Here is a 17,680-nt window from a genome sequence, read left to right as displayed (position 1 = left end):
AGGAACAATAAGCAATGTTTTCCATTAGTAATGCCACTGCTGCACACAGCAGTAAGCAATAAAAGAGAAGAATTGCAAGCAGGAAGCAATTAACATTGGAAGGAACCTTTGCTGAATGGAACATTTCATAAATAGAATAGAATTGTGGTGGAGAACCTGTAGTCCAAAGGCTGTATACAGCCCCCAGCCTAATTTCCCAAGGGTCGTTAGGAAAGCTAGCTTCAGCACACCCAATGACCTCTGCAAGTTTCCTTTTTTGGGGGTGGGAGGGGGATAAATATATGTTGGTTACCTTTCCACACTACCTGGTCAATGTTCAGATGGCAGCAATGGCCATAATGCACATGCAGAAGAACCTTGGCCATGGAGAATTCGTACTATGTTATGCTATAACTAAAACTTCCATTTAAGTTTATTGAGGGGAAGTATTTATATATATTTACAGATTTATAAACCTATTCACAGCCAAAAGCTATCAGAGCAGTGTAGAATAAGATAAAATTAAGCCTTTGCACCCTGAATGCTTCTCAGATGTTTTCATTTTTTCCTTGTTAGAGTTTAAATCATTGAGATTTACAGTTTTGGGGTTTAATACATGTTTTACATTTTCAGTATTATGTATTTTATATTGCTGCAAGCCACTTTGGAAACAAATGGTGAAATGCTGGATATAATAAATGAATAAAGAAATGTAAATGTGTTAAAATACAAAAGAAAGCAGTTTCTTAGCAGCACTAAATGACTATAGCATGGGTAGGCAAACTAAGGCCTAGGGGACGAATCTGGCCCAATCACCTTCTAAATCCAGCCCATGGACGGTCTGGGAATCAGCGTGTTTTTACATGAGTAGAATGTGCCCTTTTATTTAAAATGCATCTCTGGGTTCTTTGTGGGGCATAGGAATTCATTCATTTTTTCTTCTTCAAAATATGGTCCAGCCCCCCACAAGGTCTGAGGGACAGTGGACTGGCCCCCTGCTGCAAAAGTTTGCTGACCCCTGGACCTTAGCATGGAAGCAACCATACCCTGTTCCTTTATTTGTTAACTCCTCATCAAAATTTTATTGGTATGGCTAACATGAGGCTATGGTAAACAATGAATTGTGGCCTATGGTAAAAAATTGACAGATGTATCATATGTTACATCTGCTTGACTTTAACTTGCTGTGCTTTTAAAAACATATTTCCCCAGTTTGCACCGCGTTCTGATGGATTTACAGAATCAGCAGCTAAGCCAACTCTCTGAATGGTTAGCTAAAACAGAAGAAAGAACAAAAAGGATAGAGTCAGAGCCCTTGGGACCTGATTTGGAGGACTTAAAGCGGCAGGTAGAAGAGCATAAGGTAAGCAAAGTCAATAAATTTCTTGAGTCCATTTGTTTCTAGTGGATATGTAAATTAAATATATATATTTGAGAAAATGCCAACATAGTATTATTGGGAAATTGAAACATTTAATAAAAGCAAATCTAGATTGAAACTGAAAAAAACCTTCAGAACATGACACAGAAATTCTGGATTTTCTATTAATAAGTCCAGGATTCTCATCATTTTCTTCTTTCTTTCACACAGCCATTATTCACAGAATAAAAAGTGGGCTGGGGTGCTAAGGGAAAAGGGAGTTTCAATATACTATTTACTGGAAAACACAATAATAACATTTCAGATTTTATTATTCCCCTGGTTTCTTTTGCTATCTTGTACTTTCCTTCTAGAGTCCTCCAGTTGCAAATAGACACTATTAGTTATTATAATTGGGATTTCTAATCTCATTAGCAGTGCTGGGACTCTGAGCATGCAGCCCCCGAGCACTGTAAAGTATTCTAACTGAGTGCCTGCCTTTGTATTGGAAAAGATGTGGAATGTTTTTGAAAAATGAATTTAATTATAAAAACAACGAGCTAGCACATAGTGAACAAAAGACTTTAGTATGACTGTCTTTTTTGTTGTTGTTAGCTTCTGCTATACATAAAGACTGCAAGCCTAAGCTTATATCCAGTTTGAGTGAATGGGTTTACTTTGGTTGACAGCTTGATTCCTCCTATAAATAAAATACATAAACCATTATAAATGAATGCAACTCACTTTTCATGACTAATTAAAATAGAATGACAATTAATATACTATTATTATTCATAAATAGGCTGGGAAGTGTTTGACTCAACATCACACTCACATAAAAATTAGTTTCCCCACATACATATACCTATTTATTGCTGTACATATTGATCTTAGCAAAGCAATCTGAAAGGGTCATAACATTTTATGCACATTTAAGTTCCAGGTGTGCCATACAGACCACAGAGATACCCTTGCTCTGTTCTTCCACTGACTAGATTCAGTAGTTCTCTAAGACAGGGGCAAAGAAACATTTTGGCTTCATGAACCAGATCCTCCTCCTCCTCCTCCTCTTTTTCTCCACCTCCTCCTCCCCTTTCTCATTTCACTGTAAGGTCACAGCGCTGGTTAAAATAATTAAAACACAATGTTAAGAACAGTTTGAAACTACTTACAACCACAGAAATAAGGTAACTCCTACACATCTCAGGTGTCAAAAAGCTAGGGTAAATAAGCATGTGTTTAGCTTTTGCCAAAAATTATATAATGAAGATGACAGGCACAAATTTTGCCTGAATGATACAGCAAGGTTTCTCCTGTGCATCTAACCTATTCTGCATTCATACGTTCCAATTTCAGTGTGGAAATGCCATTCACATATAGCTGTTGAGACAGGGTATTAGCTCGATGGGAAGAGTTTGGATTCCTGGATTAGTGGATCCATGGTGTTTTTGTAGGTAGAGAGGTCAGCAAAAATGTCTGCTTCTCTTTAGGTCTGTTATCTAACACCATCACCATAATTATTTTCCTTCACTCCTCTCTGATGTGTTTTGTAACCTTTTATTTCCTTCCCGAAAAGGATGATTAATTCTTTTGTCCTTGAAGGTAAATGCTGCATTAATGGTTACTTTTTTGTCTGCATTATTTGCCTCATCTGTCAAATTTAACACTTGGCTCAGCTCCTAATGTTTCATTTTCTCTTTCTTAACCCAGATAGGGGAAACAGACCTTAAAATAGTGATCATTCACTTAAATAAACTAAAATCAATCAGATGGTTCACTCCTAAGGCCAGGGCTTCTACATTAATCTTAACATTCTTCTAGTACAGAAGGAAGCATCTTCTGGAGCCTATGAGCTGATCAGAATGTCTAGTTATCTAAAAAGTACATCCTGGAAGATACAGAGATCAATGAGGCTTCCAAAATCCCTTTGAGGAGTGATTCCCCTCCTGTAACTATATTTTATTTCTTGTCAGAAAGTGGTAGTCTTGGCTTGCCCTCAAAGGCATGTCCTCTGAAGTAAAAGGTAAAGGTAAAGGGACCCCTGACCATTAGGTCCAGTCGTGGCCGACTCTGGGGTTGCGGCGCTCATCTTGCTTTATTGGTCAAGGGAGCCAGCATACAGCTTCCAGCATGACTAAGCCGCTTCTGGCGAACCAGAGCAGCACACAAAAACACCGTTTACTTTTCCGCTGGACCGTTACCTATTTAGCTACTTGCACTTTGCCATGCTTTCAAACTGCTAGGTTGGCAGGAGCAGGGACCGAGCAACGGGAGCTCACCCCATCGCAGGGATTCAAACTGACGACATTCTGATCAGCAAGTCCTAGGCTCTATGGTTTAACCCACACCGCCACCCGCATCCCTAAGTCCTCTGAAGTACTGGTAGCTAAATCTTAAATTTTCCAACCAACAATGATGTTTCTCCCACTAGGTTGGGATGCAAATAAAGTTACCAAATGCATAACAAAAGGGATTACTTTGAATGCTATCCCTAGTAGAAGGTGTGCCACTTAACATTAGCAGTAAGTGCCACTGACATTATGGGAGACAATTAAAACGCCATTGACATGGAAACAGTGTATTCACTCTGATCAAGTGCTGTTAACCTCAGTGTGTTTTCCTTAACTGTCCAATAGAGAGCTAAGGTACATTATGTACCAAGCTCTTCCCCTTTATAGCATAGTTAATCTACATTTATAGTGCAAAGATGAACAGGAGATGAACTTTCATTCATGAACAGTAGCATAATTGGTGAGGGCTGAGCACTATTTCTATTCCCTTCTTCTCAAGTCCCCTTCTCAAACACAAAAATAGCCCTTGCTGTGGGGCAGGCAGCTGTGATTGGAGGCACTTCCAGGCCCCATCTAAGCATCTTTCCTCACCAGGGACTGGAAGAATTGCCACCAGTCCCAGCATCCATGGCTGAAAATAAATGTTCTATGAGGTGAAGAGTAGAATATAGAAATATTAATTCAAATAAATAAACTGTAAACTCTACCTCCAAGTCATAACTTTTGGTTTTTATGTGAAGATTTGCAGCAGGTTGAAACATGAGTCTGCTAGAAGTTGTTGATTTTCAAACTCAGTCTGATTAACATATTGAACATGTAAACAAATCAATTTTGGTTCAGGGCTTATGATTGCAGGATACTGAATTGTGTAACCTGTATATATGTTGTTGCAAACCAGGTTAAGTGTCATGAGATTAAGTTATTCTTTCTTTCTGGTGAAGGATGGTGACACTGCCATTATTTCCTTGGCATAAGTCATTTCTTAGACAGTATCAAATATGGTACATGATATTACAAAACAATATATGTTGACAGTGTTCTCTTGAATACATCAGGCTACCATAATCTTGCATCCCATCCAACATACAGGAATGAATTCTGTTGTAAATTCCACTCTCCTCTCCCAGGAGGTGCACTGATGGAGATTGGACAAAAAGAAAGTTTGGAAAGTACCTTAGAACAGTCCTGCTTTTTCTAATATCCTTTGGATTCTTTTGTTGCATTTCACAATTTAATTTATAATTTGTTGTGAAACTATTCTATCCCGTAGATAGAAAGTGAAGAGCTACTGTACGAAAGCGACCAATTTTCTTGGTCCTGGTACACTTTATTATTTAATTATGCATTTATTTACCATTTTGGGGCTGTGATTCTTTGATTTTAGTCCCAGATTAAAGAAATGAAAGTAAATATAATACCTAAAGCACTGATTATATTCCCTTTCCCCAAAGCCTTCAAAAACCTGTGATAGGTCCCAGGACTTTTACGTTGATTCACACCTTGCCCCCCTGGCCGCAATTGGATAAAAGAGCTGAGCAATGGTTAGGCAAACTTCCACATCTCAGCTGATGAAAAGCATCAAAGGAAGCTCCTCAGAAGTCAATACAGTATAACCATTTAATACCAGACTCATGAGTGCTAATAAAAAGCATTCCCACCAGAGAAAGAATAAAGTCCACACACTCTGTTTAAGGGAAACATTATTATTGCACTCCGAAACAGGCAGCTAGAACATCTTTATAGCCATACCACATGGATATATATTCACTAAGCACAGCAGTAATTGTAATGTTTGTAGTATAATGTTGTGCGTGTTTACTGAAAGGTGTCAGGGACTGGCAGGACACAGATGAGTGTGCGCAGAGGGAAGTGGGGCTGGTGTCCAACTCAGGAGAGGAGGCCAATGAATAGTGGACAACTGTGCTAGGTAGGAGGCAAGAATCAGAGGCAGCTTTAGAGCTGGGAGGTGGAGCACAGGATCAGTCAGAAGAAGAGGAGGAAGAGGCAAGTCATGCAAGTGTAGGGCTGGGTGCATCCCCACCCACTCCTGTCCCACTGTCTCCCAGAACCAGGGGGGATTGAAGAGGTATGAGCAGAGGAAGCTTTCCACATAGGTATTGTCTCTGGCTACATGCATGCAGCCCATTGAGGGAAGGTACATAAACTCGTGGAAGGGGACTTGTCTGCTGTTGCTGCAACTGCTCCATAGAGTGCAGACCTGGGAATGGCTGCTGAGATGCTAGACTGGTGTGTGTGGGTATTCAGAGCCATAGAAATGACTGTAAGTGCCAGCTTTGACAATAAAGAGTTAAGTATCTGGCATGTGCATTCCTTTGGCTGGGGAGTGCCCTTGACAAAAGGTGGGTCCTATTGAGTTAATTGGGGCTTACTCCCAGGTATGTGTGTAAAGGTTTGCAATTATACTGCCTAGTAAAAATATTTAGGATTGCATATCTTGAAGGTTTGTGAAAATAAGGAAGATATTGGGCGATACCCAACATTTCCGGAACTTTCCAGTCTCCTCCCCTACGCAGCTTCCCTCCCTGCATGCTCAAAATCAGAGGAAACCTTCTGGAAAAGATGTGGGGGCAAGAGGGAGAGAGGAAATAGAAGTGCTGTGTCACTGTAAAGGCATATATTTCTGGTAGTTCTGTTCCCAATATTGTCTCCTCCCCCCCCCCTACTTCTAGTCTGCTTACTTCATTAAAGTATGTAACAACACAGTGATTTGTGTGTGTGTGGTTTCCCCCTCCTTGTTTGTCTTAGGCCATTCAAGAAGCCTTGGAGCAGGAACAAGTCAAGGTTAATTCCCTCACACATATGGTTGTTGTAGTAGATGAAGCTAGTGGAGACAAAGCTACGGCTGCATTAGAACAACAACTTCAGGTAATTATTAAAGTGGTATGTTTGTGACAAATAGCATCACACATTCTACAGCAAACTGTTCTGCTGTGATAAGAACTTGTCATAAATTAAAGGAATGAATTGTTACTGTTTTTTCTTGCATCATGAACTTCAGTGTATATAAAAATCTTGATCTTTTTAAGTGTATATAGCATGTTGACTGAGTAACTATTAACTTTCCTTTCCCATCTATGCCTTGGACATATTGGAGACATTTCTCTCAGTATGACAGCCTGAAGGGTGAAGTGCTAATATAAGAAGGAGGAATTGATCACACTAGAAATGCTAATGTTCCAGGAAGAACTCTTAACCCAGTAAAGAGTCTTGGACACACTCATCTCCTCCCTCACACACAGGGTGAAAGTATCAAGCTGTCCATGCCACCTTATTTGAACACATTATACTACTGGATATCCAGTTTCTTCCTGAGAATAATGCAGGCCTTGTAGTGGTGGTTCACATGTTTGGCCATCTGTTTGGTTCCACACATCAGACCCATCACCGCTGGAGTCCCTAAAACCACTAGTTCTGCCACTAGTGATTACTGAGTCTGTCACTGATGCATTTATGGCAGGGAGGAGGGACTAGTGAAGAAAAACAGCAGAAGCCCCTGGCATCGTTCCAGCTTCTTGCTGGTCCAGCAAAATTTTAGAAACACTGCTTTGTCCACCAACATTCTGACATCCTCATCTCCACCACTGCTTCAACCCACCTCCCATTCAGCATCAGGTTCATCCTGCTGTTTGTTCTTGCTCCTCCACAGTGCTCAGGCAATGCAGCCACCCTTTTCCTATAGGCAGTGCTGAGGTGGACTTTGCGATCCCACAAAGGGGTAGGGGCAGTGAGCCAAAAATACCTGGATTTGTCATTGAAAGAATTGGGAAGGGGGAGGCTTTATTGGATGGCCAGATACCTTTTGCATGTGTTTTAAAATAATTCTCATTGTTCATTGGCTTAATTCCTCCATGTGGTGAAGGGAGAGGTGTGCACCCAACACTCATACTCTGTTTTCCTTAAAGGAATTATTGAACAGGCTCTTAACTACAGTTGTGTGGCTAGGCATTGCAAGTAACCACAGGGAAATTACCCAGAGGCTTGGAATCTTTTGCCATTTGTATGTGAATGATACAAGAGCAGTTGGTGGGACAACATTGCTCCCCTGACTTATCAGTGTTGAGTGTTGCTGCCGGTAACTGAAAGGAGGAGGGGCAAAGTTCAGTGTGCTGCTGACGGGGGACCAGGAAAGCTGTATCATCTTTCCTGTCCAATAACATCAGATGGGGAGACCACCTTTTGTGTCCCACCTCTTTCTGAGGTGTGTTTTTTGTGAATCTGAGTATTGGCACCCACCTTTGAAATACAACGCTGAAAGAACAACCTTCTAGTTGTTGTTTCTGGGGGTGGAGGGTGTTGTTGTTTTTTTTTGCTATATTAAAACATCTTTGCCAGGCCTTTGCCTTGATTTCTGAATGATATTATTTGGCTCTAGCTTACTTTAGTTTTTAGTCTTGTTTTGAAGATTGCTTTCCCAGTTCGTTATTGACTGTTGTGCTATTTTTTTACATTAAAAACAAAACACACCAAAAAATAAATAAATGTATGGCTAAAACTGTAGTGTAGTTTCAGGACCAGGGAGGTGATTATAAATACCTTTGCTAGTGAGTAAATATTTTTCCTGTATGTGTATGTTTGTGGCATAAATTTCCCTCCAAAATCCACGCAGGACTAATGGGCATGCCTTTTTATGACTTGTAACTGTACTTTTGACAGTAAAGAATTAATGCCTCACTTTGCGCATTCTTGTCTGACAGCATTATGACAGTATACTTTATAACTGGTAGCTGAATACAGAGGTACCTCGGGTTACAAATGCTCTGGGTTACAAACTCCGCTAACCCAGAAGTAGTACCTCGGGTTAAGAACTTTGCCGCAGAATGAGACTGAAAATCATGCGCTGGCAGCGCAGCAGCAGTGGGAGGCCCCATTAGCGAAAGCGCGCCTCAGGTTAAGAACGGACCTCCAGAACGAATTGAGTTTTTAACCCGAGGTACCACTGTATATGAAATTACCTGTTCCAAAGCATTCAGTTTGGAAATTGTGTAATGTGAGATGATAGTTTGCCAGAGGTGCAAGATTTCATGGCCCGGCAAATGTGCACATTATTGCCTGCCATCAAATGATGACGATGCATCTGTGGAAGAACCCTTTAAAGTAGGAGAAAAGCTTCCAAGTGGTCAGAAGGGTGAAGCTAAAGGCTTCTGACAACTGCTGTCTGGTGGAAAGCCACATTCCATTCCTTTCTATAAATCACTGTCCTTGTTCCAGGAATACTGGGATTCTTGTTCAGCTGCATAGAATAGGAAAGCAGTCATAGCCCTTGTTCTTATCCGGTGCTGCTATGCATTGCCAGAGTGGGCAGGCTGGCAGCCATATCATGTGGATGTGTAGCCTTATTCTGGCCATAGCATATTTTAGAATCAACGGCTGCTACAAGTAATTACAATGTTATAGACAAATGGTGGGCAGTACCAACTGGACAAATGGTGGGCAGTACCAACTGGACAAATGGTGGGCAGTACCAACTGGACAAATGGTGGGCAGTACCAACTGGAGAACCCCCAAGGGAAGAATACTCAGAGTCCCGGGATTGGTGATAGGGTGATGATGAATGGTCACAGGGAGAAGACTGAGAGGAGGTGGTTTTGGAAGCTGAAGAGGTAACAGGGTGTGGCAGAGGAAAAATCAGAATCAGAGAGGGGCCGAGAGGCAGATAGGAGACTTAGGCAGCTGCGGGAAGGCAGGGACCTTTAGTCTCTGCAACTGCCACATGGGGCAAGACTTGCTGAAGCTCCTGAGCAGATCATGTTTCTTCCAATAAACAGTTCACTTACCCTGTATGATTTATTGCTGGCTTTTGACATACAAGCTTCTGCCCACATGTTTAGGCTCCCGGTGTAATCCAAAACACCAGCGTCTTCATAATAGTCTATCTAATTATAAATGCCTCTGCTATAAGAAATACAAACTCTGTTGTACACTTTTTAATTTGAAGGTCTCAGTGGGTTATTTCATATTTTGAAATTTGCTAAGATTAGAAAAAAGAGAATAAACTACAGTGGTACCCCGCAAGACGAACGCCTCGCGAGACGAAAAACTCGCAAAACGAAAGGTTTTTTCGTTTTCGAGTTGCCTCGCAAGACGAATTTCCCTATGGGCTTGCTTCGCAAAACGAAGCTTGCCCAGGGGACAGCGGGTCTTCTCTTTTGAAGCAAGGGGCAGCGGGGAGAAGCGATCTTCTCCCCGCAGCCCCAGGTCCGGGGACAGCGGGAAGCGCTTCCCGCTGCCCCCGGACCTCTTTTGAAGCAAGGGTTTGCGGGGAAAAGCGATCTCCCCGCAGCCCCTTGCTTCAAAAGAGGTCCGGGGGCAGCGGGAAGCGCAGCGCTTCTTCCCCGCTGCCCCCGGACCTCTTTTGAAGCAAGGGGCTGCGGAGAGATCGCTTCTCCCGGTGCTCCGAAGCGGGGCGGGGGGGCGGGAACACCTGCCCCCACCGCCCCGCTTCGGAACGCTGCTCCGAAGCGGGGCGGGGGGGCGGGAACACCTGCCCCCGCCGCCCCGCTTCGGAACGCTGCTCCGAAGCGGGGCGGGGGGGCGGGAACACCTGCCCCAGCCGCCCCGCTTCGGAACGCTGCTCCGAAGCGGGGCGGGGGGGGCGGGAACACCTGCCCCAGCCGCCCCGCTTCGGAACGCTGCTCCGAAGCGGGGCGGGGGGCGGGAACACCTGCCCCAGCCGCCCGGCTTCGGAACGCTGCTCCGAAGCGGGGCGGGGGGGCGGGAACACCTGCCCCAGCCGCCCCGCTTCGGAACGCTGCTCCGAAGCGGGGCGGGGGGGCGGGAACACCTGCCCCAGCCGCCCCGCTTCGGAACGCTGCTCCGAAGCGGGGCGGGGGGCGGGAACACCTGCCCCAGCCGCCCCGCTTCGGAACGCTGCTCCGAAGCGGGGCGGGGGGGCGGGAACACCTGCCCCAGCCGCCCCGCTTCGGAACGCTGCTCCGAAGCGGGGCGGGAACCTCGCACCCCGCCGCCGGGCATCGGAACGATGCCCCGATGCCGGGCGGTGGGGCGGGAACCTCTCCCCCCGCCGCCAGGCATCGGAACGAGGTCCTGGACCTCTTCTGAAGGCAGGCGGGGGCAAAAGTCTTTGCTCCCCCCGCCTGCCTTCCCGGGACAGCGGAGACTTCTCCGCTGCCCCGGGCGATCTTAAAATGCTGGCGGGCGGGAGCGAAGCGTTCGCTGCCGACCCCCAGCATTTTAAAATCTCCTCGGGGCAGCGGAGACTTCGCTCCCGCCCGCCAGCATTTTAAAATCGCCCCGGGACAGCAGGGGCTTTTAAAATGCTGGCGGTCGGCAGCAAAGCCCTCCTGTCCCCGGAGCTTGCGGGGCGGGAGGTGGGAAGAAGGGCTTTTCTTCCCACCGCCAGCCTTCAGAACAGCCTTCTGAAGGCTGGCAGTGGGAAGAAAAGCCCTTGTCCCCCCCCCCCCAGCCTTCAGAAGAGGTCGGGGGACAGACTGTCCCCGGACCTGGTCTGAAGGCGGTTTCCCTAGGAACGCATTAATTGATTTTCAATGCATTCCTATGGGAAACCGTGCATCGCAAGACGAAAAAACCGCAAGACGAAGAGACTTGCGGAACGAATTAATTTCGTCTTGCGAGGCACCACTGTAATATAATTAGCTGGTAAGCAGTTACTAGTTATATTTTTACATGTGTTTTTCAACATTACAGTGTTTAGAAGCATTGTACGCTTATGCACAATGTTTAATATACTTCATAGAGTACTAGCCATACTTTTAATATTAACATGGCTGATCTTTTTAAGTTTATAATTTTATTATTGCAATTCAGTAATGTGCTTCATCAAACAAGACTTCAAGGCCGTATATTTTATGGACTTATAGGGACCCTTAGAATGTTACTGAAAAAGTTACAGCTTATTTTCTCAAATGTATTCAGCGCCAGGTGAAATGGTAGAGCTTAAAGCAATACTATAGCATATTTACAATGTTCTACCTTTTCTTTTTAGCATTTAGGAGACCGCTGGGCTACAATTTGCAGATGGACAGAGGATCGCTGGTTTCTACTCCAAGATGTCCTTCGAAAATGGCTGCAATTTACTGAAGAACAGGTGAGGAATGTTAGCAGTACCAATTTGTTCAGAGCCAACCCATCCATGAGGCAAGGTGAAGTGAAGCCTCCAAGGAATTCTTTGCCTGTTGTTGTTGCTGCTGCTGCCACAGTGGCAGTGGCAGCTGTGGTGCATTCCTTGGAAGCTGGATCTGCTGGCTGCCTCCTGGCATCCCCAGCAATGCCATCTCTACAGTAGCCTCTTGGCGAATAGGAGGAACTGTTGGTCTCTTCCCACCCTTGTTCCAGAGGCAGGCCTTCACTCACTCCTTCTTCCCTGGCAGGGAGGACACCATTTTGTGGCTTGTCTTAGGTGCCAAAATGTATTCGGCCGGCCCTGCATTTGTTGCTTTCTTAATAATAACAATACTTTGCTTAACAATACTTTGTGTATGGTCTTACTAAAGGATTTTCTTTTTCTTCTTAAGGGTCTTTTCGATGCATGGCTTTCTGAGAAGGAAGATGCTCTCAACAATATCCATACCACTGATTTCAAAGATCAGAAAGAAATGTTGGAAAATCTGCAAAAGTTGGCTGTAGGGTTTTTACATTGTTTATATCTCTCTGTGTTTGTTTATATGTTTCAAACGTTTATTTTTCATCTTTCAGAATAGTCTTGAAGGCATCTCACAACTTACTTACTTACTTCATATATATATATATGCCATAGTAAAACAATAAAGTATTTTGAAAAGAATATAGGAAAAATAATCTCTAGGAAACAGGGTTATCACAGTCATAAAACATCAATAACAGTAATAGTTATTAAATGCTTGGCTGAATAAAAGTGTTTTTATCTGTTGCCTAATAACCATCAAGGTAGTTGCCAGTCGAATATGTAACCAAAGGAGTCCCACAAATGAGGACCCATAACTGAGAAAGCCCTATTCCTGATAGCTGTCCACCACTATGGATGTCAGAGTATTCTGACAAAGGAAAAAGGAAATGGTCGTAGTTCACATGCTCATCTGTGGTTAGGAACAAAGATCAGTGAAGTGACTATGACTGGATTTTGTTTACATCATTATTAAGTTTTTTAATAGCTGCAAAAACAACATATTTAACTTTTTTACATTGTTTTGATGTTTCCTTTACACTGAAATGAACCTAATTTATGTAAATAGTTACATTATTTATATAACTTGATAGACCTGCCAGTGACTTTTACAGATTAGTATATTTTCCTAGCCAAACAATTCTGCCCTTGCTACTGTAGGATCAATATAAAAGGAGTGCTATACAGTGTTAGCGAAGCAGAAATGAAAAACCAATTCAAACCTGGAAAGCCCAACATTCAGCAAATGTTGGTAAATGGCCAAGAACATGTCAGGAGGTACAATTTGCTCCCTTTAAAAAGACAGCTTGAATCTCACACCCAGCTCTCTGTTTTCTTATTGATGCCAAAATAACTGCTGAGGTTTATGCCACACAGACACATTGAGGGGTGGTAGTAGGACGCCTCTTTTGGTTACATAACAGTGTTACAGTTATTGTAGCCTTGCCTCATGTTGTGGATATACGAAAGGAAAAAGTCACTGTGGCCTTCAATATATTAAAAATAAATTAGAAATTATTACAGTAAGTTTGGTCCCATAATCAGACCTTAAAATGTCAGTTTTGTTGTGAAAAAGCGGAAAGGTTATATATTTTAAAGATCTTGCCATTTGATTGTTCAAACTAATTAACAGGTACCTGACAGCTGGTTTAAAATTGCTGCTAAACGTCCCTGCTGACTCACACGGTGACTACAAATTTAATGTTCATTAAAATATGTCACAATTGGAGATCAAAAATTGTGACCATCTGTCAGCATAACCTTAAGCATACGTTGTTCTTGATAAACTGTGCCTAACCCTATGACCTGAGTAAATTTCCATAGGCTAAAATATAGCACATATCTATATCAATCCTCAACACAAGCACCATAATATTGAAAAGGGCAAATACTGGCAGAACAATTTGAAAAAGCAAATCCTTGTTTTTGCTAAAGGGAGTCTTGAGAGAGAGAGATACCAGATGGTGTTCTTTGTATTGGTTAATCTTTTACTTTGACTAAAGTTTAGATTTTTAGATTTTACTCAGTACCAGAAATATTAGGGAAATAAAATGAAATTAATTGGAGTTAAAATTATAGCAAGTTTTGTAGTTTAACTACCCTCTGCAAATTATAGTTACCAGGATGCTTGCGAGGAAGCCATTACTTTAATTATATGGTGTGGATGTGACCCCAATCAAATGACAATCATTCAATTAGCGTTTGAAAAGCTCACCCCTTTTCTCATTTCTGAGAAACATATTTGTTTCCTGTTAATTGAAAAACCTAAGGAATATTGGTACAGCCTTTTGATCAACCAATGTAAGCGCCAGAACTAGGGGTAAGAGGGAGACAATCCACTCTTGAGGCATAGCTCATTGAGGCAACTCTATTCTACGATGTGTTTGAAAAGTACCAACAGCGAGGCAGTCTATTTAATTTAGATTCCTTATTTTGAATTTATATACCTTATTCTCTAACATCAGAATGATATCTGATGTGGTCAACAACATTGATGAAAAGAGCAATAATCACAAAAGCAAGCCAATTAAAATCTTCCCAAATCCGGATGAAAATAGCACAATTCATGATTAAATCCTTATCTGAGAAAAGTAGTCGGAGCAGTTTGCTAACCAAAACTAGAGAAAGGCATCCCTTCCTTGGCTGTTTCTGCCAACAGAGCACCATAGGGCCAAGGAGAATCTGTGGGAAAGATATGGGCGTTTCCCAGAACAGATGATATAAGCTTCCATCCAGTCCTGTGGTAGTTTGAAGGTTGGCTTGGATGTAATTTCTCATAACCCATTGCGGCACTCAGACATTGGCTCAAGGATCTGCACTACCCCTCATGGGTTTATCAAAGGGCTGCGTGTTGACAACACATAGGTGACCCTATGATCACTCTTGTTCAGGTCATGTGTGTGTTAATTTTTTTGTCCTGCCTATTTCTCCAAGGAGCCTGAAGGCAACTAACAGTAGTAGAAACAGAATAGAACAGAAGTAATCCCTAAAGAATGCCTGTATATTTAGAAGTTAATAAATTTAACAATATCCAACCTCTTTAACAAATTATCATTATTTAGGGAAGCTTCTTAAGGTTTAATTTTTACTATGCTTTTATATATGCTGGAAGCTGCCCAGAGTGGCTGGGGCACTTCAACTCCCTCCCTAAAATGAGATGAAAATGAGATTAAAAATTGAGTATCACCCGCAAGCCAATTTCAGGATTACCTTCCGCAGCACTTTCATATAGATGTTAAATGTTGATTTACTGTTGTTTTAGTGTTTATTGGAAATGATGTTTTAATGTTTACTGTGTGCTGCCTTGGCACTTACTGAAGGGCAGGTTATAGATATCTATTTTAAAAAATACATAAATGAATAAAATGGCATATTGTGTTCAGTGTAAAAAAGAAAAATATTGATTCAAAATCTTTTTCCAGTCAACTTCGACTGACTCATTAGGTTGATTACCAATATGAAGTTATTGTTCATAAACATAACCTTTTTTCTCATTTCCTACTAATTTTTTTTATTATGAATTCTGGGTAAGTGTAAAGATAAGTTGAAGAATACACAGGGATTTCCAAGAGTTTTCTCATTGACTCTTATTTAACACCAAGAGTATCAGTAGCATCTAGATAACCTGGACTATGTTTAAGACTGTTAGAAGCCTATAGTTTTCTTTTTAAGGAAAAAAAACATCAAATGACATAAACAATATCACATCATCTCTGTTATGAGCAAAGTAATGTTAAATCTGGAAATTATAGCAGTGTTAACTGTTTTTCTGGATAAATTATATCTGGAGAATTACATTGGTTTGTAATTCCTAGGCTGTAATATAGTAAGTTTTTATTTGCTAATTTAGTGCAGCCTACCTTGTGCCCTCAAGATGTTTTGGACTATAAATCTCATCAACCCAAGCCAGCATGGCTGGTTGAGGCCAGAGCTTCAGATACTCTCCCCAAACAACCAGTTGTCGCCTTCATAATAATAATGGGGAGGGGGTTGTATCACATACTTCATTCCATATTAACATTTAAAAGTCTGCTTCATTTGTCATTTAAATGTCTTTTGGGACTCAATTAGTTTAAAGGTCATCTATGAAAATCTGCTTAGAATTGCTGCTTTGCATGTATATTAGTGAATATACTTGCATTAACTTATTTTTAACATTAGTGTTTATATTGTAGGCTTATTGCGGTAACAAATCATAAAATGCACTCAGTTAGTCTAGTACATTTATACCGAAAAACACGTGTTGCTCATAATTTCTAATGGTCTCACTATAACAACATTCCTTTTTACAGTAAATCATGCTTTCATAGTTGTAGCTGCAAGAAGGACTGTGCAGTAAGCTACACTTTTTAATAAAATAATTCTTTAGGAGCCTCAGAATATGGCATAGAGGCATTATGTCAGGTCTAGGTGCTTGTGTAGTCCAATTTCTCCCTCACCTGTTGCTTCCCAGATGTTTTGGAATACAGTTTATTTTCTTGCCCATTGTACACATCACATAATATTTTTACCATCTCCTGCCCTTTTTAAGATGTACCAGTACATCAATCAATTACAGTAATAGCGCGTTTCCTGAATGACTTCTTCTATTTTACAGATATTGAAAGGAGAACTGGAAATCAAGAGAAAGACTATGGATAAACTCAACTCACTCAGCCAAGATCTCCTTTCAGCTGTGAAGAGCAAAGCTCTATCTCAAAAGCTGGAAGGGTGGTTGGAAAATGTGGCTCAGCGTTGGGATAGTTTGGCACAGAAACTGGAGAGCAGTTCTAAGCAGGTTTGTCATCACTATTGTCCTGTCAGCTGATGACAGTTAAATCATATGCCTGTGAAGTGACTGAAGTGAAATTGGCAAAGTTTCAAATCTTTTTCATTCTGAGCTTGTTTTAGACATGAGCTTCTTCTGAACTAGAATAGGGGTGTGTGGAACCTGTCCTTTCATTTCCACAGGGTTTTCCACTCTGCCTCACCAGGCTTTCAGATATTCACAAAAAGTCCATGAAATATTTTTGGTTTTGCACAGTTAGCGGGTTCTTCATTTTTTACCTTGATAAAAGCTGTTGTGTGAACTAATGTGTATCATAAGGGTAGACTGGCACGTGCACATTTATATTTTACATGTGCAAGTGCACACACAATTTTCTGGTTCCATCTTTTAAGGATTTTGTTGGATTCAGGCTTTGTTGTAGTGTAAGAACTGGTCCCATCACCTCCTGGCAAATAGAAGGGGAAGAAATGGAGGTAGTGAGAGATTTTACTTTCTTGGGCTCAATGATCACTACAGATGGTGACAGCAGCCACGAAATTAAAAGACGCCTGCTTCTTGGGAGAAGGGCAATGACAGGCCTAGACAGCATCTTGAGAAGTAGAGACATCACCTTGCCAACAAAGGTTCGTGTAGTTAAAGCTATGGTTTTCCCAGTAGCATAGGCGCCGACTCCATGGGGCCTGAGGGGGCCCGAGCCCCCTCAAAAATTCGTTTGGGGGGGCTCTGCCCCCCCAATAATTTAAGAAAATTATTACCGTATTTTTCCCTCAAAAAGAGGAAGCGGCTGCTTTCCTGCATTCTGCCTCAGGGTCTTACTGCCCACCCTCCGCTGTTTCCTTGCTGTGTTTGCTCAAACGGAACAAAGAGCAGGGAAAGCCCCTCCCCTCCAGGCAAGCAGAGTGTCGTCTCTGTGCTCCAGGGGGGGGGGGGAGAGAGAGAGAGAGAGAGAGCACTCGGGAGCTGGCTGGCTTGGGTGGGTAGGTGAGGGAAAACTTTTGCCTTCCTTTCCTCCCTCCTGTTATAACCCCTCTCCTGCCAGCTGCTTCTCTGCACACCCCTCTCGTGCTCCTTGTCCGTTCTGTGTTTTTCCTTCCCTCCCCACTTAAAATGTGATTTAAAAGCATGGATCCACATGGATCCTC

At 42.3% G+C, this 17,680-nt stretch overlaps 1 protein-coding gene across 10 annotated transcripts in view; it reads left to right on the top strand.

Moving 5' to 3' along the window:
• DMD (dystrophin) overlaps positions 1-17,680 on the top strand; it is a 1,007,479-nt gene that overhangs the window by 385,712 nt on the left and 604,087 nt on the right. For all 10 annotated transcript variants that reach the window (XM_081908923.1, XM_081908930.1, XM_081908919.1 and 7 more), the window contains 5 exons: positions 1,192-1,342; positions 6,397-6,516; positions 11,615-11,716; positions 12,144-12,251; positions 16,368-16,547. In XM_081908923.1, coding sequence (XP_081765049.1) covers positions 1,192-1,342; positions 6,397-6,516; positions 11,615-11,716; positions 12,144-12,251; positions 16,368-16,547 — 661 coding nt within the window. The remainder of the gene's footprint in view (positions 1-1,191; positions 1,343-6,396; positions 6,517-11,614; positions 11,717-12,143; positions 12,252-16,367; positions 16,548-17,680) is intronic.

Source organism: Podarcis melisellensis (assembly GCF_964234715.1).
Source record: "Podarcis melisellensis genome assembly, chromosome: 4".
NCBI classification, from domain to species: domain Eukaryota; kingdom Metazoa; phylum Chordata; class Lepidosauria; order Squamata; family Lacertidae; genus Podarcis; species Podarcis melisellensis.
Note: the sequence above shows the minus strand (reverse complement) of the source record. Positions and strands in the feature narration are given on the sequence as shown.